The sequence below is a fragment of the Rhinoraja longicauda genome, chromosome 2 (assembly GCF_053455715.1).
Source record: "Rhinoraja longicauda isolate Sanriku21f chromosome 2, sRhiLon1.1, whole genome shotgun sequence".
NCBI lineage: Eukaryota > Metazoa > Chordata > Chondrichthyes > Rajiformes > Arhynchobatidae > Rhinoraja > Rhinoraja longicauda.
In genome coordinates this window covers 98,437,390-98,461,724 of record NC_135954.1, presented here as the reverse complement: position 1 = coordinate 98,461,724, position 24,335 = coordinate 98,437,390, and the positions used below count along the sequence as shown (strand labels likewise).

Sequence of the window (24,335 nt, the reverse complement as noted above, 5' to 3'; positions counted from 1 at the left end):
ATTGACAAGCTGCTAATAGGCATATACACAGGACTGGAACTGCTTAGCCTACTTGGCTGATTACCACCGCTCTACTGTGGAACACTAGATTCTGTGGAACTCCCAACATGCAGCTTGGTAAAGAAAAAAAAGCCATTAATTTCTCCTTATTGTAATCTAGATCAGAGTGAGACATACACAGTTCCTTTCAGGGTAGAATAACTGCTATTAGCAGCACTGGCAAGATTATTCCTCTGAAGCCGCGTACTTAATTACATAGAATACTGCATAAATTGTCAAGTGCAAAGAATAATTTTGATAAATTAAAATACTAATTAAATAGGCCTTTGCAAAATTTTGAGAACATTATAGGGTTCAGCTCTTCCAGCTTATTTGCATATCCTTCATCTGGGTTTTTTTTTTTATAAAGCGGCCTTTTTTTTGTTCATGGGCATCATTCATGAAAGATTTGCAGACAATAATTTGGTTGAAGCTTTAGTAACGTGCTGGTTCTACCTACTATCCTTCATCTTTCCCCATTCCTTGCCTCTCTAATTGTCTGTTTTAAAAGGACCGTGTGATTAATTAGCAGACGAGGTCTAATATGTATCAGACAATCAACTCCATTTTAATTACGTGCAGCAAAATGCATTAAGTTTAGAAACTGTCCATCTTATTTATGGTGTGTTTGCATAATTCTGGGCATTAAAGGAGGCGGCGTTTGATTTAAATTTCTCCTTTCCCAAGTGCACAGTGTTGTTGCCTCTTTACTAACACTGGTGTTTTCAGAATTGAGTGAAATAATTTGTGAAATTTAAACGGGGAAACTTCTAAATGCAGATGCCCCACAGAGGACAGAAACTGCCCTGTTCAATTTGATAGAGGTGTACAAGACCATGGCAAGTTTAGTCAGGGTAATTAGAACGAGGCCAGTCTGACCAGCAGGTAGTTCAAGGACCAGACAGAATAGGGAGGGAGGGGAACACAAAGGCATTGTGAGGATTTTAAAAATTATTTCGGGAAAGCGTGCTTAAGATTGCATGCGTGGGACCATGGAAAGAGAGACAGTCAAAAGAGAATTGGATAGACATTTTGAGGTAAAACAATAGACAGAAATACAGGGAAAGAGCAGTGGAATAAATCTGAATGGAATGTGGATCAAAGAGCCGAAATGGACTCAATACAGCTGAGTGACCTTCATGGTGCTGTATATTTTTCAAATATTTATGTCCTTGCATGAAATTTCCTTCCCTGCAATATTAACAATTATTGCGATGTCATAAGAATCCTGGTATCTTATCATTCAATAATGTCCATTGAAAGATCACACAATATTTCTAAATTAAGAAGTTCCTTTCATCTCCTTTGCTTTCATCCTTCAACTGTGTCATTCCTTACACATTTGCTTAGAGGACTTAACATTGGTCCACAGCATTCATTCATTCACCCTCTTGTCTCTACATTGGACACGGGGTCTTCTTCATGCACCAAAAAAAGCAAATGGCAGCAGAGGAAGAATTCTCACTGCGTGGTTCTCCATCCAGTATCTCACTCCAGACAGGACCAGGTCCTCTGAAGGAGGTGCAAGTGAACCTCTGCCTAAAAGACTGTCGGGGTCCCTGGACAGTCGAGGGAGGAGGTATAGGGACAGGTGTAGCATCTTCTGCGGTTGCTGGGGAAGGTGCCTGGGGAAGGGGTGGTTTGGGTGGGAAGGGTTAACCAGAGAGTTGCGGAGGGAACAGTCTCTGCGGAAGCCGGAAAGGGGTGGAGATGGGAAAATGTGGCTAGTGGTGGGATCCCATTGGAGGTGGCGGAAATTTCGGAGGATTATGTGTTATATGCGTTGTATGCGACGGCTGACATTTTATTTTGTGTTTATACCTATCTCAGCTGGGCCCCAAGTAAAGCCAGATTAAGGGTACAGCCTTGTCATATAATTTCCTCCTACATGATACCAAGTTAAACTAATACCTTCTGTGTGTTCATGGTCAATATGAGAGGGGATCTTATCGAAACATATAAGATTATTAAGGGATTGGACACACTAGAGGCAGGAAACATGTTCCCAATGTTGGGGGAGTCCAGAACCAGGGGCCACAGTTTAAGAATAAGGGGTAGGCCATTTAGAACAGAGATGAGGAAAAACTTTTTCACAGAGTTGTAAATCTGTGGAATTCTCTGCCTCAGAAGGCAGTGGAGGCCAATTCTCTGGATGCATTCAAGAGAGAGTTAGATACTCTTAATGATAGCGGAGTCAGGGGGTATGGGGAGAGGGCAGGAATGGGGTACTGATTGTGGATGATCAGCCATGATCACATTGAATGGCGGTGCTGGCTCGAAGGGCTAAATTGCCTACTCCTGCACCTATTGTCTATTGTCTATCCCTCCTTCCCCTGCATTTCCATGTGCCATCTCAAAGCCTATAAACCCCACTATCATTTCTGCTTCTACCACCACCGCTGACAGCCCGTTCTATGCACCCACCACTCTCTGGGTAAAAAAATAATCATAACTGCACAGAGTGACCAGAACTCCGCACAAATTGACCAGTTTTGCCAGCAATCAACCAAATCTGCCCACACATCCACTCGAACTGCCCACAAACAGCAGGATTTGCAAGCAAATCGACCGGCATTCCACACATGTCGACCTGTTCTGCACACAAATGGAACAGATCTGCCCACATTCGACTAGAACTGCATACAAATTGACCAGACCTGCACACAATGATCATTTCGGTACACAATACTTAGTTTAGCGACACAGCATCAAAATAGGCCCCTCAGCCCACCGAGTTCACACTGAACATTGATCACCCATTCACACTAGTTCTAAGGTAGACACAAAATGCTGGAGTAACTCAGCGGGTCAGGCAGCATTTCAGGAGAGAAGGAATGGGTGACGTTTTGGGTCAGAAACCACCCCTGACATCAACCTGAAGAAGGGTCTCGACCCGAAACGTCACCCATTCCTTCCCTGCTGAGACGCTGCCTGACCCGCTGAGTAACTCCAGCATTTTGTGTGTACGTTCGATTTAAACCAGCATCTGCAGTTTTTATTTTCCTACACACTAATTCTACGTTATTCCACTTTCTTCATCCACTCTTTGCACACAAGGGGCGTTTTTCTTTTCTTTACAGAGGCTAATTAACCTGCGAACACGCACGTTTTTGGGATGTGGGAGGAAAGCGGGGCAGCGGGAGAAAGCCCACGCAGTCATGGGAAAAACGTGCAAACTCCACACAGACAGCATCTGAGCATCTGAAGTCAGAATCCAACCCGGGTCTCTGGCGCAGTGAGGCATCACCTCTATCACCTCTGCGCCACCATGCCACCCATATTTATCAATTAATTTTTCTGGATTTTGGCATTGTTGATTTATATTCCTCAGCTCTAATTGCCGTTAGATTATTCACAGTTACAACATCTTTTTGTGGGTCTGGAGTCATATTTAGGACAGGCCAGCCAAGGTTGCAGATTTGTTAATAAACATTCAATAATGTTATGGCCGTCATTGCTAATGACTAGTATTATTGTTTTAAAATTTCAGATTGTTAAATGAATTTAAATTCCATAGTTCCCACACCAAATGTGATTTGACCCCGGGCACCTAGATTGCAAGTCTGGGCTTTCATCACTGCCAAAAGACAATAGACAATAGGTGCAGGAGTGGGCCATTCGGCCCTTCGAGCCAGCACCGCCATTCAATGTGATCATGGCTGATTTTGTCGTGGTTACCGGTGTTCAAAATTAAGCAGATGACACGGAGAATTCTTCAAGAAGTTAAAAGCCTTTATTTGCAAACAACGGCTGGAACAATCAGGATGTCAACCATCTGACTGCCCCCTTAGTACATCGGGCAGCCTATTTTTATAGGATTCTTTCAGCCTTATCTTCTTTTCCTTATCTCGCCCTCATACTCCTCTTTACAGTTATTCATCTCTTTGTAGTCACCCTGTTTACCCTACCACCATTAAACCCCACTCATTGATGAATGTCTGTATTTCCTAAAATGTTTCCTTCCATTCTGCCACCATTAAACTTTTCCTTCCACTCTGCCACCATTAAACTTTCAAGTAATCCCCCACTCATTGATGGATGTCTGAATTTCCTAAAATGTTTCCTTCCACTCTGCCACCATTAAACTTTTCCTTCCACATTATCTCCCATAATCATTCTCAATCAGTACCCCGTTCCTGCTTTCTCCCCATACCCCCTGACTCCGCTATCCTTAAGAGCTCTATCTAGCTCTCTCTTGAATGTATTCAGAGAATTGGCCTCCACTGCCCTCCGAGGCAGAGAATTCCACGGATTCACAACTCTCTGACTGAAAAAGTTTTTCCTCATCTCTGTTCTAAATGGCCTACCCCTTATTCTTAAACTGTGGCCCCTGGTTCTGGACTCCCCCAACATTGGGAACATGTTTCCTGCCTCTAACGTGTCCAACCGCTTAATAATCTTATACGTTTCGCCATAATAGTCTCCCGGTTACTGGACACTTTAATTCTCCTTCCCATTCCTACACAGACTTTGCAGTCCTGGGTCTCCTCCATCGTCAGAGTGAGGCTAAATGCAAATTGGAGGAACAGTATGTCATATTTCGTTTGGGCAGCTTACAGCCCAGTGGTATGAATATTGATTTCTCTCACTTCAGGTAGCCCCGTTATTCCCTCTCTCTCGATCCCTCCCCCATCCAAGTCACATTAGCTTCTCATTTTCACCTTACAAACAGCTAACAATGGCCTGTTTCCTTTTTCATTGTTACTTTTTTGCATATTTTTTATTCATTTTTCTTTATCTCTCCACATCATCATCTGTATCGCTCCTTGCCCTTATCCCTAACCAGTCTGAATAAGGGTCTCAACCTAAAACATCACCGATTCCTTCTCTCCAGAGATGCTGCCTGTCCCGCTGAGTTACTCCAGCTTTTTGTGTCCACAAAATATCTCGTAATTCAGTGGTGATCTTCTCAAATAAGTCGGTTTATTGAAGGCCTAAACAGTGACCAGCACACTGGGAAACACTCTGTGCAAACCCAAAGTGTTTCAAAGATTCACAACACTTTATATTCTCACAACACACTATAGTTACTTGTGCATTCTACATTTTAAAAATAATTCATCATTCAATGTCCCTGTAACCTTTCCTCTTTCTCCTACCCCAGAGTTATCTTTAACCTTATGTTTCATGGAGTCATAGAGTGATACAGTGTGGAAACAGACCCTTCGGCCCAACTTGCCCAACATGTCCCAGCTACACCAGTCAACTTTCCTGCCATTTTGAAAATTCTTTCCCATATATCTAACCAACGGACCAAAGACCCATTACCTTTGTATTACCTTCAGCCTGGTTTACAACCTCCAATGTTTATTTTAACTAAACTAGCTGTGCTGTGGAACCTAAACAACATGATCAATCTTTTTATTGCCTCACTATCTATTTATTGCCTTGGGTTCCCTATATTGCCCATTTTTCCCATCATGTGTCCCCACAATAGAAGCTCTTCGGTTAAACAGATTACAAACTACTCATCTTTTTTTTAATCATCTTCAAAATTTCTGGCAGCATATTAGTTCGGCACAGACCTCGTGGGCTGAAGGACCTGTTCTGTGTTCTAAAGAAGATATCTCCGTTCTGAATCTGCTGAGTAAAATCATTTTTACTCTGGTCATCTAGATATGAGAGGAATGGATTGGGTAGAGACCCCTGTACACAGGGTACAGAGAATATTTACGAGGATGTTGCCAGGACTCGAGGGTCTGAGCTATTGGGAGAGGTTGAGAAGGCTGGGACTCTATTTCTTGGAGCGCAGGAGGATGACGAGTGATCTCAAAGAGGTGTACAAAATCATGAGAGGAATAGATTGGGTAGACGCACACAGTCTCTTGCCCAGAGTAGGGGAGTCAAGAACCAGAGGACATAGGTTTAAGGTGAAGGGGGAAAGATTTAATGGGAACCTGAGGAGCAACATTCTCACACAAAGGGTGGTGGGTGTATGGAACGAGCTGCTGGAGGAGGTAGTTGAGGCAGATGCTAATGCAATGTTTAAGACACATTGAGACAGGTACATGGGTAGGACAGCTTTAGAGGTATATAGGCCAAACGCAAGCAGGTGGGACTAGTGTAGATGTGACATGTTGGTTGGTGAAGGCAAGCTGGATTGAAGGGCCTGTTTCCACACTCTATGACTCTAGATGTGGGTATATAATGGACTGAGCATCTACTGCCTTAATCCACGGTCGCTGTCTGTGGGCCCCACAGCCACTGGGGCACCAGGTACTAGCTCAAGGGCAGGACCCGGGTGGTACAGACCTCTCCCAGTATTAGAGTTTGGCTGCTCTCCCAGGACGGCTTCGACAGCCAGTAAATCCCAGGCTGACTGGCTGCCACTGAGGTGTTAAAAAAATTAAAATGCTTAAGATTACAGTCAGAACCTTTTTCCCCAGGAGGGATAAATAAAATATCAGGGGGCATAGCTTTAAGGTGAGAGGGGCAGAGTTTAAAGGAGGTGTGTGGGGCAACTTTTTGACAGAGTGTTGAGTTCCTGGAATTCAATAGACAATAGACAATAGGTGCAGGAGGAGGCCATTCGGCCCTTCGAGCCAGCACCGCCATTCAATGTGATCATGGCTGATCATTCTCAATCAGTACCCCGTTCCTGCCTTCTCCCCATACCCCCTGACTCCGCTATCCTTAAGAGCTCTATCTAGCTCTCTCTTGAATGCATTCAGAGAATTGGCCTCCACTGCCTTCTGAGGCAGAGAATTCCACAGATTCACAACTCTCTGACTGAAAATGTTTTTCCTCATCTCAGTTCTAAATGACCTACCCCTTATTCTTAAACTGTGGCCCCTTGTTCTGGACTCCCCCAACATTGGGAACATGTTTCCTGCCTCTAACGTGTCCAACCCCTTAATAACCTTATACGTTTCGATAAGATCTCCTCACATCCTTCTAAATTCCAGTGTATACAAGCCTAGTCGCTCCAGTCTTTCAACATATGACAGTCCCGCCATTCCTGGAATTAACCTAGTAAACCTACGCTGCACGCCCTCAATAGCAATTGGCCAGGGTTAGTGGCCAGGGTTAGTGGTTTAGGCAGATATCACAGTGGCATTTTAGATAGGCAGATGGATATGCAGGGACATAAGAAAATAACTGCAGATGCTGGTACAAATCGATTTATTCACAAAATGCTGGAGTAACTCAGCAGGTCAGGCAGCATCTCGGGAGAGAAGGAATGGGTGACGTTTCGGGTCGAGACCCTTCTTCAGACTGATGTCGGGGGTGGGACAAAGGAAGGATATAGGTGGAGACAGGAAGATAGAGGGAGATCTGGGAAGGAGGAGGGGAAGGGAGGGACAGAGGAGCTATCTGAAGTTGGAGAAGTCAACGTTCATACCACCGGGCCGCAAACTGCCCAGGCGAAATATGAGGTGCTGCTCCTCCAATTTCCGGCGGGCCTCACTATGGCACTGGAGGAGGCCCATGACAGAGAGGTCAGACTGGGAATGGGAGGGGGAGTTGAAGTGCTGGGCCACCGGGAGATCAGTGGCGTTAATGCGGACCGAGCGCAGGTGTTCAGCGAAGCGATGCGGACCGAGCGCAGGTGTTCAGCGAAGCGATTGCGGACCGAGCGCAGGTGTTCAGCGAAGCGATGCGGACCGAGCGCAGGTGTTCAGCGAAGCGATGCGGACCGAGCGCAGGTGTTCAGCGAAGCGATTGCGGACCGAGCGCAGGTGTTCAGCGAAGCGATTGCGGACCGAGCGCAGGTGTTCAGCGAAGCGATGCGGACCGAGCGCAGGTGTTCAGCGAAGCGATGCGGACCGAGCGCAGGTGTTCAGCGAAGCGATAGCGGACCGAGCGCAGGTGTTCAGCGCTGAACACCTGCGCTCGGTCCGCATTAACGCCACTGATCTCCCGGTGGCCCAGCACTTCAACTCCCCCTCCCATTCCCAGTCTGACCTCTCTGTCATGGGCCTCCTCCAGTGCCATAGTGAGGCCCGCCGGAAATTGGAGGAGCAGCACCTCATATTTCGCCTGGGCAGTTTGCGGCCCGGTGGTATGAACGTTGACTTCTCCAACTTCAGATAGCTCCTCTGTCCCTCCCTTCCCCTCCTCCTTCCCAGATCTCCCTCTATCTTCCTGTCTCCACCTATATCCTTCCTTTGTCCCACCCCCGACATCAGTCTGAAGAAGGGTCTCGACCCGAAACGTCACCCATTCCTTCTCTCCCGAGATGCTGCCTGACCTGCTGAGTTACTCCAGCATTTTGTGGATATGCAGGGACAATGTGTGGGCTGAAGAGCCTGTTCTTGTGCTATGTTGTTCTATGTTCTATGAAATAAAATACACCAAAAACACAAATACAATGAAATGCATTTCAACTAACTGAATTGCATAAACTAAAGCAATCTATGAGAGGTGGCGCAGTGGTGGCGCAGTGGCAGAGTTGCTGCCTTACAGCGCTAACTACGCCAGAGACCCATGTTCGATCCCGACTACGTGTTGTCTGTAAGGAGTTTGTACGTTCTCCCCGAGGCCGCGTGGGTTTTCTCAGAGATCTTCGGTTTCCTCCCACACTCCAAAGACGTACCGGTTTGGAGCTTAATTGGCTTGGTTTAAATGTAAATTGTCCCAAGTGTGTGTAGGATAGTGTTAGTGTGCGGGAATCGCTGGTCGGTGCGGACTCGGTGGGCCGAAGTGCCTGTTTCCGCACTGTATCTTTAAACTAAACTAAACTTCTCATTCCCAGTCATTTCTTCTTATTGATTTGTGCCTAAATCAGGCCTGAACTAGCACAGCCCATGCAGGCAGATTGCCCAGTCGGAGGTGTTCGCTGCCCCTACAGGGCACCACTGGGAGTCCACAGGTGCCCGCAGCAGGGTAAGAGATGCTTCTGCCGTCTTAAGACTTCTCTCGCATTCATCTATGGATTCAGCTGGATTACTGGAGTCTGACAATATTGAAGTGTGCTCCAAAAAACATGCAGGTTTTCTTTCTGTAAGAAAATAACTGCGGGTGCTGGTACAATTCGAAGGTATCTCACCTTCCACCCCATCAGCCAGCGTATACAACAAATTATCCTCCAACATTTCCATCACCTCCAACGGGATCCACTACTGGCCACATCTTCCCATCTCCTCCCCTTTCTGCGTTCCACAGAGACCATCCCTCCGTAACTCCCTCGTCCACTCGTCCCTTCCCACCCAAACCACCCCCTCCCCAGGTACTTTCCCCTGCAACCGCAGGAGATGCAACACCTGTCCCTTTACCTCCCCCCTCAACTCCATCCAAGGACCCAAACAGTCTTTTCAGGTGAGGCAGAGGTTCACCTGCACCTCCTCCAACCTCATCTATTGTATCCGCTGTTCCAGATGTCAACTTCTCTACATCGGCGAGACCAAACGCAGGCTCGGCGATCGTTTCTCTCAACACCTTCGCTCAGTCCGCATTAACCAACCTGATCTCCCGGTGGCTCAGCACTTTAACTCCCCCTCCCACTCCCAGTCTGACCTTTCTGTCATGGGCCTCCTCCATTGTCATAGCGAGGCCCACCGCAAATTGGAGAAACAGCACCTCATATTTCGCTTGGGCAGCTTACACCCCAGTGGTATGAACATTGACTTCTCTAACTTCAGATAGTTCTTCTGTCCCTCTCTTTCCCCTCCCCCTTCCCAGTTCTCCCACTGTCTTCCTGTCTCCAACTACATCCTATCTTTGTCCCGCCCCCTCCCCTGACATCAGTCTGAAGAAGGATCTCGACCCGAAACGTCACCCATTCCTTCTCTCCTGAGATGCTGCCTGACCCGCTGAGTTTCTCCAGCATTTTGTGATACCTTCGGTTTTCTTTCTGATATCCTGACCTGAAACGTCGCCTTTCCATTCCCTCCACAACTCCTGCCTGACTCGCTGAGTTCCTCCAGCACTTTGGATTTTGCTTTGAATTCCAGCATTTACAGTTTCTTGTGTCTCTAAATGTTCTCCCACTGGTTCCTGTAATGGCACGACATTTTCCGCTTCCTGAACTTCAGGATCTCACAGCCTTTACATCGTCTACAAGGCACAAGGCAGGAGTTTGATGGAACACTGAGTGAAAAAGTTGCCCCTCGGGTTGCTGTGGATGAGTGCAGCAGAAACAGCATGCTGGGAGGTGTGTAGGAACAGCATGCTGGGAGGTGTGTAGGAACAGCATGCTGGGAGGTGTGTAGGAACAGCATGCTGGGAGGTGTGTAGGAACAGCATGCTGGGAGGTGTCACTGTCTGACAGCAGCATTTGCTTGGCATCCCATTCGAGTGCTGACCTCAGCTACTCAGCTGACGGATCCCAAATCTACAATCCCAACCACCAGGAAGGACAAGGGCAGCTGGTACATGTGAACACTGCCACCTGCTGGTTCCCATCTGAGCTGCAAGCCATCCAGACTTGGTCTAAATCGTCACAGAGTCATACAGTTCGGAAACAGGCCCTTCGGCCCAACTCACCCATGCCGGCCAAATTTGCCCGATCTAAGTTAGTCCCATTTGCCAGCATTTTTTCCATATCCCACTAAACTTTTCCTATCCATGTACCTCTCCAAGTGTCTTTTAAATGTTGTTATTGTACTTCGCTCAACTACGTCCTCTGGCAACTCGTTCCATATACTCACCACCCTCTGACTGAAAATGTTGCCCTTCAGGTTGCTATCTTTAATCCTCAAATCTGTCATTCTATACTCCCCTGTAAAGAGGAGGAATTTCTCACTATCTTCATAGCTATGGTTCTCATCGTTTTGTACACTTGTTCAGCCTCCTCCACTCGAAGGATAACAAAGCCAGCCTCTCAGCATTCTCCTGATCACAGAAACGTTCCATCCCAGCCAACATCCAGATGCAGCTTCTCTTGTGCAACAATGTCCTTTGGCCAGAAATGTACACAATGCTCCAGCTGTAGTCCAACCAATTGGTGTTGTGACAGAACTGTACACCGTTCTTCACCTGTGGCCTAACCAATGTTTTATGAAGTTGTATCTTAACCTCCCTGCTCTTATATTTTGTGCCTTGGTTACTAAAAGCAAATATTCTGTATCCTTTTCACTGCCTTATCGACCTGTGATGATGCTTTTGATAATCCTTGGGAACACCAAGGTTCCTCACTACCTTCTGCTACTTTCTGTTCATTGTGCATATCCTAAACCTTAATAGTTTTCCCAAATGTAACACCTTTTCAGGATTCAATTCCAATCTACTATTGCCCTGTCCATCTTGTCAACTCATCAAGTCATTCTGTATCTGAAGACTGCAATCCTCATTGTCAACACTCTTCATATTTTGGTGTCATCTTCAAACTCCTTCACTATGTCTCCTACGCTCATGTCGATACCATTAATGTGTGCAACACATGGGAAGAGTCCCAGCACCAATCCCGCCACTGGTTGTTAGACTTTAGAGATACAGCGAGGAAACACGCCCTTCGGTCCACTAAGTCTGTGCCAAATTATGATCACTGGTACACTAGCACTATCCCGCATACTAGGGACAATTTTTACAATATCTACTGAAGCCAATTAACCTACAAACCTGCACGTCGTCAGAGTGTGGGAGGAAACCCACGCTGTAAGGCAGCAATTCTACCATTCTGCCTCGGTGCCTCCTAGTTTTTTGGTCCTCACGATTCAGTCTCTGGGAGCTTATTGAACATAATTCAGTGGCTCCATTTATAACATTATAAGGGTGACTTCTTTCCCATCGCCCAAATGAGTCTGTAACACTTGGTCCCCATTGTAGCTGGTACAAACAAGCAACAGAAAGCAAGATGCTGACTATAACTATTTAGCCCACAAGGAAAGGACATTTGGAGTTCCATTACAGACCCCACATACCAGCGCACACAGAGGTCAAATCAATCCACTTGGGCAATATGGCAGGAAATCTTTCCAATACCAATCGGAATTATTTTGCTCATAGGCTTCCATTCGCAAAAAACAACTCTCCACTCTCTCCCGCTGCCTGTTATCACCAAGTTAATTTCAAATCCAATTTGCCAAATTCGCCCCGGATCCCACAGGCTCTTCATCATTTGACTATTTCCATAAGGTGCAATCTGATAAGACCTGGATAATCTACTTCAGTGATTGATGAATTTAGCCGTACAATGGGGAAAAGCACCTGCTTACCTTTCAGACAGTGCCAAAGGATTTATTCTGTTAATCGAGGGAAGTGGACAGGAATGGAATGACTCAGGAGTGAGAGTGGATGACATTTGCTTATTTTGCAAAACAGTTTCATTTTTTTCTCAGAAGGGGATCTATAGGGGATTTCAGGAAGAATGGCTTCAGCCAAAGGCTGGCATTTTGGAATGCACTGCCGAGAGGATGGTGGAGGCTACTACTCTGGCAGCATTGAAGTTTAGTTTAGTTCAGAGACACAGCGTGGAAACAGGCCCTTCAGCCCACCGAGTCCGCGCCGGCCAGTGATCATACGTACACTTGGTTCTATCCTACCCACTCGGGGCAATTTGCAGAAGCCAATTAAGCTACAAACTTGTATGTCTGTAGAATGTGGGAATAAACAGGAGCACCTGGAGAAAACCAGACAGAACCTGCAAACTGTGCAGACTGGAGCCGTGGTCAAGATCGAACCCGGGTCTGTGGTGCTGTAAAGAGGCAACTCTACTGCAGCGCCACCGTGTCACCCTTGCGCTTTCGGTAAATTGCTAGATGGGGTTTTAGAACTGCTCATCACCTATTGTGAAGATTTTCTTTTATTTGCAATTGACGGGTAAATTAAATGTAATCATTAAAAGTATGCGCTCATGGCATAATTTACAGTACCACAGGACTCTTTCATCTCCCTGGTACCAGATGTCAGTAAAAATGGTTTGTGAAATTCATGTGAGCGTGATTGTGTTGAGGCTTGTGCCTGGTGTTCTTCTCACGTCGAATTACACAAAATGAACAGCACACAAGTTCAGCCCAACTGATCCCTGCTGCTGTGAATTTTCTTCTCCAAATCTCTTCCCGAGTACCTTTCATTTCCATGCTGCCTCACAGTTCCCTAACGTCGCAGATTCAAACAAGTACATTTCTGCTTGCAAGTAGCCCCCATGTGAATCCATCGAGAAGTTGAAAGAGAAACACGAGGATCTGCAGATGTTGGAGTCTTGTGCAGGACACAAAGTGCTGGAGTAACTCAGCGGGTCAGGCAGCATCTCTGTTTTGGGTCGGGAAAGGGCCGTGTTTGCAAGAATTTTCAAAAGCAGAATTTACAAGGGTTTCCAATGGAGACTGACCCCCAACAGTTCAGGAACCCCATGCACCGAGTCATGCTTTGTTTCAGCACATTGTCTCCTTGCTGAAAGGAAGTCCTATCTGAGGAGCAAGCAGGCTGACATGCCAAAAGGTTCAAATGCTGTATGCACTGTATGTGCTGCCCATGGAACAGTGCAGTATCGGAACAGTCCCTTCGACCCACAATGTCTATGTCATACATGATACCAAGTCCAACTCTTATCTGCCTGCACATAATCTATATCCTAATTCCCCGTATTTCCATCTTCTTATCCTAAAGTTTCTTAAGTGCCACTATCAAATCTGCTTCAACCACCACCCCCGGCAGCATGTTCCAGGCACTTACCACCCTCTGTATGTTAAAAAAAAAGCTTGCCCCTCAGTTTTGCTCCACAGTTTTGGTTTTGCATTCCTCTGTCCACTTGGCTCCATTTTAAGCTGTGTTTTTTCCACTTTGGATTTTTTTTCAGTGGCCAACAAAGAAAAACTGGAAAAAGAAACGGGATTAAAAGTCTTACAGACTGGCGTGGGGGAGGTAAGGTGCATTTACTGTCTGTTTGAACTGCCACATGTTCGGTTTCTTTAATCTGAGTTGCTGCCAGTTTATGATGCTTTTGAACGTCTACAAGAACAATTAATTTCCAGGCATGGCCGGAGAGGATTTGTGTATCATTCCACGTACATTTCTGAAACTAAACGTTTTTGTACTCAAGTGGGGAAGAAATTGATCCTCAGACCTGTGCAAGCAGACACATGACATTGTATCATCTCCATTTTGCACTCTGTTTATGAACGTTGGAAGCGTGGAGCAAGGGCCGGTGGGGAGGTGAACCGAGGTATTGCCTCCAGCGCCTTCAAGGCCAAAGATGGCCACGCGAGGAGAGGGACGTCGGTTCGCGGGCCGATCCGTTCGAAGGCGACGGAGGAAGGCCTTGCAGGATCCTGGGGCTTACCTGGATCGGGAGCCACACCAGTAGACTGAGCGCGCGGATTGACCGTCCTTTGGACTTTGGAAATGGCGCCCAAACATGGAGGCACCTACATGTGTAAACATGCAAAAAGAATTTCACTGTGCAGTTGCACTTGTGATGAATATAGCACCACTGAACGCGAGTCAGATCAACTTCAATATGGAGCATAATGTCCATGTGTCACAAAATCACAGATTCAGCACTATTAATCCAAGGATGGAGTTTAATAAATCCATTGCCAAATTATGCTGATGAAAATTGTTTTGTAACTTTGCACCGTTGCAAAGTCCAATCACTAAAATGACAGACAAAATGGATGTGCTTTGCAGCACATAAGGAGGCCATTTGTCCTGGAATTTGCTTTCCACACCAGTCTCCTCCTAAACTATCCATCTTCCCCCATTACCCTGTTATACAACTTAATAAAATGGGAAACTACTTTTAACAGTAGGAATCTCTGGGGCACTCCATCTCCTTTAGCATACAAATGTTTAGTAATAGCTACCTGTAAACTGCGGAGCAAATGTAAACTCATAAACCACAGGTCTAAAAGTCGTTCGCTTGATTGATGGTAAGTGGTCCTCCTAGTGCTGTTTAATCAACATTGTTTGGTGGACAAATGCAATAGTTTGCTTGTATGATTTTAACACAGCCTCAGTCGCAGTTATTGATCGGGTGATTGATTGTCTGGCCATAACAGTCGGTGGTGTTCTTTTGGGAATCCTCAGGTTGCGTATGGTGTGATGTGCTGGAGATTATTTTCAGCAGTGCATGACGTCTCCTTGAAAGCATGTCGCAGGCAAGATAGTGTGCTGAACATGAACACAATGAATGACACAAACACAGACCGGGTGGTGCAGCTATTAGAGCTGCAGACTCACACTCCACTAACTTGGGTTCAATCCAGAACTCTGGTGCTGTCTTAGTGAAGTTTGAGGATTCTCCTTGTGACTGGATGGGTTTCCTCCAGATGCTCCCACATCCTAAAGACAAGTCAGTAGGTAGCTTATTTGAGGGCGGCACAGTGGCCCAGCAGTAGAGTTGCTGCCTTACAGTTCTAGAGACCTGGGTTCGATCCTGACAATGGGTACTGTCTGTATGGAGTTTGTACGTTCTCCCTGTGACCGCGTGGGTTTTCTCTGGGCGCTCCAGTCGTACAGGTTCGTAGGTTAATTGGCTTCAGTAAAGATTGTAAATTGTCGCTAGTGTGCAGGACAGAGCTGTTGTATGGGGTGATCGCTGGTCGGCGTGGACTCAGTGGGCCAAAGGGCCTGTTGCCGTGCTGTATCATATCATATCATATCATATCATATCATATCATATCATATCATATCATATATATACAGCCGGAAACAGGCCTTTTCGGCCCTCCAAGTCCGTGCCGCCCAGCGATCCCCGTACATTAACACTATCCTACACCCACTAGGGACAATTTTTACATTTACCCAGCCAATTAACCTACATACCTGTACGTCTTTGGAGTGTGGGAGGAAACCGAAGATCTCGGAGAAAACCCACGCAGGTCACGGGGAGAACGTACAAACTCCTTACAGTGCAGCACCCGTAGTCAGGATCGAACCTGAGTCTCCGGCGCTGCATTCGCTGTAAAGCAGCAACTCTACCGCTGCGCTACCGTGCCGCCCTATCTCTGAAGACTAAAGTTCTTTGGCCATTGTAAATTGCCTGGGTGTGTGAGTGAGTGTAGAATGTGGGGGAGTGCTGTGGGGAGCGTGGGGAAAATAAAATGAGATTAGTGTAGGATTGGTGCTCAGTGGTCATCGAGGGCCGGGGGGGGGGGGGGGCTAAAGGTCCAGTTTCTGTGTTGTCTACTTCTACGATTCTCTGAGAACAGAGCATTACAGTTTAGTCTTGTGAAGCATTTGAACACCGAAATATCATTTTTGCCCTGACCCACCAGTGGGGACACCATTGTGAAACTACCAACAGCATTCTTTACACAGCAGCACCTCGTCCCAATGCATATCAATGTTATTTACCAGCAAAGCACAAGGTGCTGGAAAACTCGGCAGGTCGGGCAGCATCTGTGGAGGGAATGGGCAGGCGACGTTTCAGGTCGGGATTCTTCTTTAGCCGGATTGTAGTAGGAGGGGAGAAAGCTGTGAAAGAGAGGTGGGGACAGGACAAAGCCTGGCAAGTGATAGGTGGGTACAGGTAAGGGATGGGGGGTTGGATTGGCCGATCCAACTCTACCGCTGTGCCATCTTGCTGAGATGTGCGGGGCAAGTTTTTTTTACACAGATGGTGGTGAGTGTCTGGAACGTGCTGCCAGGGATGGTGATTGAGGCAGATACAAGAGTGGCATTTAAGTGACTTTTGGATTGGCATATGGATATGCATGAAATGGAGGGATATAGATTATGTGCATGGCGGATAAGTGTCTTGGCATTATGTTCGGCACAGACATTGTGGGCCGAAGGGCCTGTTCCTCTGCTGTAATGTCTTATGTAGTCCATGCATAATGCTGAGGACATTCAGCAGGTCAGGCAGCACCTGTGGAGAAGGAAACAGTGATGGTGTCTCTGTTGAGATGGCAACATGTTTGGAGCTTCACCATATCAGACTCTGATGAAATGATGTGGGGAGATGGGGACCCATTAAATGGCAAACAAGTGGAAATTCTGGAGGTAAATTAACATTTTATAAAAGCTCAGTTCCTCAAGGCCATTAAGGGTTTAGTTTAGTTTAGAGATACAGCTCGGAAACAGGCCCCTCAGCCCACCGAGTCCACACCAAACAGCGATCTCCGCATATTAACATTACCCTATACACACGAGGTGCAAGTTTACATTTGCACCAAGCCAATTAACGTACAAACAAGTACGTCTTTGGAGTGTGCAATGAAAACGAGTGTGAGAGAAAACCCACGCAAGTCACGGGGAGAACGTACAAACTCCGTACAGACAAACACCCGTAGTCAGGGTCGAACCTGGGTCTCTGGCACTGAAAGGCAGCAGCAGTACCGCTACGCCACCATCCCGCCCAGATTTGTTGAGTCCCAGATTATTCTCTGTTAAAATGCTTCCAGAAATAGATCCAACTTGTGAACAAAAGAAAATATTAATTTGCAGCTTCGACACAGATTAGACACTCTGTACTTAATTTCATTGGTTTTATTGATGACGCAGGCACATTGCAAAGCTCTTTTTGAGTAATAGCTAAATAATAGCAGATGAGCATTCAGATTGTCACTGTAATTAGATAGGTACGTCCCTGGAGCAGAACAGACTTAGGTGCTCAGTTAGATATTACTTGATATGGAAATTATAAGGATATGCAAAGTTCTTGTGAGTACTTACTGGTATGCAAACAGATCTAGGGTAGCACAGTGCCGCAGCGGTAGAGTTGCTGCCTTACAGATCCCGACCTCAGGTGCTGTCTGTACAGAGTTTGTGCATTCTCCCAGTGACCGCTTGGGTTTTTTCCGGGTGCTCCGGTTTCCTCCCACAGTACAAAGATGTACAGGTTTGTGGGTTAAATATCTTCTGTAAATTGTCCCCAGGGTGTAGGATAGAACTATTGTACGGGTGATCGTTGTTGATCAGCACGGACTCAGTGGGCCAAAGGGCCTGTTTCCACGCTGAATCTCTAAACTAAACAAGATGACTTGCAGAAATATTCGGTGAAGGGATGGTGTTGAAAGTGAATCCGTTGCTGTCACAGTTGACAGCTGTTTCCATTTCTGGAAATGCCTTGCAAACCAATGTATCAGGAGTGGCTTGTCATCAGATGGGTAAATTGGATGTGTGCTTTGAAAGGAAAAAAATGCAGTAGGATGGAGAAAGAACTAATTGGATAACTTCAGATAAAGCTGCTGCATGTACAATGGGCTAATTAGCGCCTCCTCTCATCCTCATTGCAACCCTTTCTCTTTTCTTGATCCGCACTTTCTCTGTACCCGCACACGATATTATGCGCTGTTTATTTTCTCTTTTGCACTACCTGATGTACCTATGGTGTAATTGTACTCAAGTACAGTATGATCTGTCTGTATAGTACATAAAACAAAGTTGGTACACATGACCATAATAACCCAATATCAATACCAACAGTGTAGGAAGGAACTGCAGATGCTGGTTTATGCCGAAGATAGACACAAAATGCTAGAGTAACTCAGCGGGACAGGCAGCATCTCTGGAGAGAACGAACAGCTGACATTTCGGAAGGGAACCAACCAGTCTGAGGAAGGGTTCTGACCCGAATTGCCACCTATTCCTTTTCTCCAGAGATGCTGCCTGGCCCGCTGAGTTACTCCAGCATTTTGCATCTGTCTCCCATAGGAACAGTGCTGGATAGATTCTACAAAGCATTTTTTTTTTGTGTGTAACTTCTGAGATGTCCTGAAAAATAGCAGGCGATGAAATGATTTACCTTAGAGCAAAGTTTAAATTAAAGAAACAAACCTTTGTGCATTTTTAACTCGCAGAATTCCAGATCAAAGCATTGTGAGAAAGGTGATTGGTCAAAGACATGACTGCCTGTTAGCACTGGATTCAGTCCAGTATGGTATACAGCATGGTATATATTGGCAGTCTGTTGCAAGGTTACAAGATTAGTATATTGAACATTGAGCTGTAGCATGTATGTGGACTGCCTGCTGTATAGAGTGCACAAACTAAAAGGTCTCATGGCGTGAAGCTGCCTTCTTCTGCATTATATGATCAAACATTCAGAATGAAATATAGCAACAATTTGGCGCAGCAAATAGAACTGTTGTATTGTATCACCACAGCGGCACGGTGGCGCAGCAGTAGAGTTGCTGCCTTACAGCGCCAGAGACCCGGGTTCCATCCTGACTACAAGTGCTGTCTGCATGGAGTTTGTACGTTTTCCCTGTGATCCGGGTGCTTCGGGTTTCCTCCAACACTCTAAAGACGTGCAGGTTTGTAGGATAATTGGCTTCTGTAAATTGTACCTAGTGTGTAGGACAGAACTAGTATATGGGCGATCGCCGGATGCCACGGACTCAGTGGGCCGAAAGGCCTGTTTCCACTCTGTATCTCTATAAACTAAACCAGAGACACCCCAGGTTCAATCCAGATTTCTGGGGCTGCCTGTGTGGAGTTTGCACGTTTGTCCTGTGACTTTGAGGGTTTTCTCCTTCACTCAAAAGAGATGTGGGTTTGAAGGTTAGTCGGCCGTTGTAAATTCCCCAGGAATGTAGAGTTGAGTGATGGAATCTGGAGTTGTTGATGAGAATGTGGGAGAGTTTTAAAAATGGGATTAATATGGGATTAGTGTAAATAAATGGTCATGTGGAGTTAGGTGGCTGAAGGGCCTGGTTTTGTGCTGTATCTTTCTATGACTCTAACAAGCCTTCACAGTTTGTTTTGTATCCCTCCCCAAATTCAACCAGGCACTTCCTGCAATGATTCACCCCTGTGAGTGTGATGCGATTTCCACTTCCCATTAGGGCAGAAAACGGCCATTTACCTAGGGAATTCCCCAGTCAACCAAGCCTCGGAGTTTGACTTGGACTCTTGCAAGATAAATCCTTTCATTTCCTTCGATCCTTCTGCATCTACCCTTCCACACACCACCAACCAGACACCCCCACACTACCCTCCCTCTCCCCTCCAACATCTCCTCTTGATCCATAATGGTCCAGATCCAAGCTCTCTCTAATTCCCTGGCTGAAACCTTCCCACACCCACACCCTGTGTTCAAAGGCCTTGTCACAACTCCCAAAGTCCAGGCCTCACAGCCTTCTGGTACCATGACAGACATAAGTACTGGAGTAGCTCAACGGGTAAGGCAGCATCACGCGAGGAAAAAGGATGGGTGACGTTTCGGGTCGGAACCCTTCTTCAGACTGGTACCAGGGCCTGGAGCCAGGGCCAGTCTCCAACAACCGATCGTCCGATGGGCTCAGCCATTCCCGATGGTCCTTGATGGAGGCCCCATCTCCAGCCCACCACCACCCGCCCGGGCAAGATGTTTACACAGAGGGTGGTGGATGCCCGAACCATCTTGTCAGGGGTGGTGGAGGTAGATACGATAGTGGCGTTTAACAGGCTCATGGATATGCAGGGAATGGAGGGATATGGATCCCGTGCAGACAGATGTTTAACTTGGCATCATGTTCCGCCCACACATCATTGGCCGCAGGGCCTGTTCCTGTGTTGTACTGTTCCTATGTTCTAAACTGAGAGGGAAAATGGGACTTGTGGGAACATTGCAGGGACAGTAATGGACTTGATGGGCTGAACAGTCTTCCTTCAATATCATCAAGAAATGGGCATATCAGTCGGGGGGTGTTTAATGCTGAGTCTGCATTAGTCAGTATTCTCTTGCTAATATTTATAGTCGTTGAGGGCTTACTCCTTAGTCCTAAAGATCCGGCAGCTCAGTTCTTCTCCACGCATAAACGGGTCACCTTTGGTTTAGTTTAGTTTACTTTAGTTTTGTTTACTTTAGTTTAGAGATACAATGCAGAAACAGGCCCTTTGGCCTACCGAGTCTGCGCCGACCAGCGATCTCTGCACACGAACACTATCCCACACACACTGGGGACACTTTACAATTTTACCAGTGTGAAGTGTGGGAGAAAACCGGAGCTCCCGGAGAAAGCACACACAGTCACGGGGAGAACATACAAATTACGTACAGACAGCACCCGTAGTCGGGATCGAACCCTGGTCTCTGGCGCTGTAAGGCAGCAACTCTGCCACTGCGCCATTCATTCATTCACTTTTGCAGAGCAGAAATGTAAAGGAAATTAAAGGAGCTGATCAAAGCCGTCAATAATAATGTCGGCTTCAAAGAGGCCATTGAGTGGGAGGACTGAGATTACAATATGCTGAGGGTTTAGGGAGCAATCCAAGATGTCGGTGTGAATGATGGTAGGCACGAATGAGCGCGGGCACACAATGAGTCAAATATGGGGAAGTGGGAGGAGATCAGAAATGAGGTAGAATGAGACTGAAAGAATTATGTGGAACGGTAGAGTGCGGCTGGTGGGCATTGCTGTACAATTGCATTTTACTTGTTTGTTCTGAATGCATGTAGTGACTGATTGATTTCAGAGGGCGTGTTACTTTTGTTCCTTTTGCTGTCATTATTCACGGTGAAGGTCAAGTTGTTCATGAATAATTTAAGTCAGATTACCTGTTGTTCACCAATGAACTTCAGTCTATTTGGTGGCAAGTGGCAACTGTCTTTGCATGAAATATTGCAATCAGAGTGCGGTCTCTCGGGTGGGGATTTCAAGCAGCCAGCTCTCGTTCTCAGGCGGGTTTGGCGATGTGTCGGTGGAGGGACCGGTCTCTAACTTCAAGTAACCCTTGCTTTCCCTCTCTCTCTCCATCCCTACCCCATCCTAGTTCTCCGACTATAGAAGCAAAAAGTTGGAGTAACTCAGCGGGACAGGCAGCATCTCTGCAGAAAAGGAATGGGTGGCGTGTCGGGTCGAGACCCTTCTTCAGACTGAGAGTCAGGGGAAGGGAAACGAGAGATAGAGACGGTGATGTTGAGAGATATAGAACAATTGAATGAAAGGTGCAAAAAAGTAACGATTATAAAGGAAACAGGTCATTGTTAGCTGTTTATTAAGTGAGAACGAATTTAGACCATGAGACTCAACAAGATTACTTTGGTGTGATGGGTGGGGGTGGGATGGAGAGAGAGGGAGTGCAGGGGTTACTTGACTTTAGAGAAATCAATATTCATACCACTGGGTTGTAAGCTGCCCAAGCGAAATATGGGATGCTCTTCGTCCAATTTGCATTTGGCCTCACTCTGCCAATGGAGGAGGCCTAGGACAGAAAGGTCAGTATGGGAATGGGAAGGGGAGTTAAAGTGTTTGGCAACCGGGAGATCAGGTAGAACCAGGCAAACTGAGCGAAGGTGTTCAGCGAAACGATCACCGAGCCTGCACTTGGTCTCGCCGATATTTTGGAGTCCACACCTGGAACAGCGAATACCGTTGATGAGGTTGGAGGAGGTGCATGCGAATTTCTGCCTCACCTGGAAACACTGTCGGGGTCCTTGGACGGAGGGAGAAGGTAAAGAGACAGGTGTTGCACCTCTTGCAGTTGCAGGGGAAAGAACCTGGGGAGGGAGTGGTTTGGGTGGGAAGGGATGAGTTAACCAGGGAGTTGCAGAGAGAACTGTCTCTGTGGAAAGCAGAAATGGGGTGGAGATGGGAAGATGTGGCTAGTGGGATCCCGTTGGAGGTGGCAAAAATGTCAGTGGATAATGTGCTGCGTGCAACAGCTGATTGGTTGAAAGGTGAGGACTAAGGTGACTTTGTCCCTGTTGCGATTGGAGGGAGGGGGAGCAAGGGCGGAGCTGCAGGATATCGAGGAGACCCTAGTGAGGGCCTTATCTATGATGGAAGAGGGGAAAACCATTCCCTAAAGAATGAGGACATCTCAGATGTCCTGGTATGGAACACCTCATCTTGGGCAGAAATGCGGCATAGATGGAAGAACTGGGAGTGGGGGATAGAGACTTTACAGGAGTGGTGTACAGTGTGGCAAAGTGGCGCAGTGGTAGAGTTGCTGCCTTACAGCGCTTGCAGCGCCAGAGACCCGGGTTCGATCCTGACAGCGGGTGCTGTTTGTATGTTCTCCCCGTGACCGTGTGGGTTTTCTCCAAGATCAATTTCCTCCCACACACCAAAGTCGCACAGGTTTTCAGGTTAATTGGCTTGGTATAAGTGTAAATTGTCCCTAGTGTGTGTAGGATAGCGTTAATGTGCGGGGATCGCTGGTCGGTGTGGACTTGGTGGGCCGAATGGCCTGTTTCCACATTGTATCTCTAATCTCTAAAGGAGGCAGGGTAGGAAGTGTAGTCTAGATGACTACCACAGCTATCTCGACTACACTTCTTCCCATCTGTCCATGTACTACTTGTGTACATTATTGTCTGAATCTTAGCCTTTTAGTTTCAACATGGTAAGCCTTAATCTGGCTCTATCTTCATGTCTGTTAAGCTGACTCCTAATGACCCCGCTGAAATTGTGTGGCCAAAAGCTTGTAATGTGGTCCTGAGAGAGTGCTGCACCATCCGAGGTAACATTTGTTTCAGACGAGTGATTAAACAGAACCCTTTGTGGTTGGCTTAAGAAATCATGCTCTTTCAAGGAAAAGCTTTGGAATTCTCTCAATGTTTGTCATTCATCCAGCATCACTGACTGAATTGGGTTATAGTACAGTTCAGAAGGTGTGGATGCTGTGTTTCCTACATCCTCACAAGAGTGAATGCACGTCAAAGGTACCAGATTAGTATAAGAAGACAACTGCAGATGCTGGTACAAATCGAAGGTATTTATTCACAAAATGCTGGAGTAACTCAGCAGGTCAGGCAGCATCTCGGGAGCGAAGGAATGGGTGACGTTTCGGGTCGAGACCCTTCTTAAGACCTGAAACATCACCCATTCCTTCTCTCCCGAGATGCTGCCTGACCTGCTGAGTTACTCCAGCATTTTGTGAATAAAAGGTACCAGATTGTTGGCTGAGTCCTTTGGGACATCCAGTTGTTGTGAATATCTTTTTTTTTTTGCCTAGAAAAATTCACAGCTCAATCCCAAACCAAGAGCATGTAGATACAATCTGCTCTTAAGGTGGTCCAGCATAGTACGGGTGTCGATCATAAACATACATCAAGACATAAGAAACTACAGATGCTGGAAGCATGAGCAAAAGACAAAGCGCTGGAGGAATTCAGTGGGTCAGGCAGCATCTGTGGAGGGAAACAGACATGTGACGTTTCCGGTCTGAGGAAGGGTTCTGACCCGAAACGTCACCGATCCATTTCCCCCCAGAGACGCTGCCTGACCCGCGGAGTTTTTCCAGCCCTTTGTGCTTTGCTCGGAAACATACAGTAGCAAATTAACTAATAAATGGATATCCACCTGATAACAGACATTCAAAGAAATCAGTACAATATTAGCTTGAGCTCGGAATATGTGAAATTACAAGGCAGACAGAGACAAACTTTCAAGGATGTTCCCTTGAAGAGATGCAGAATGTTTAGTGATTCCTGGAAAGCTCTGAGCTATGGCTCCTCGAAATGGAGAAGGAGCATTCGGGATGGTATTGAGAACCTCCAGGCCACATCCCGGGAGCACACAAAGCAGTTTTTGGGCCCCATATCT

At 46.5% G+C, this 24,335-nt stretch overlaps 1 protein-coding gene across 1 annotated transcript in view; it reads left to right on the top strand.

Moving 5' to 3' along the window:
• Positions 1-24,335, top strand: part of ptprn2 (protein tyrosine phosphatase receptor type N2) — a 669,963-nt gene that overhangs the window by 455,046 nt on the left and 190,582 nt on the right. The window contains exon 12 of the mRNA XM_078424921.1: positions 13,718-13,782. Coding sequence (XP_078281047.1) covers positions 13,718-13,782 — 65 coding nt within the window. The remainder of the gene's footprint in view (positions 1-13,717; positions 13,783-24,335) is intronic.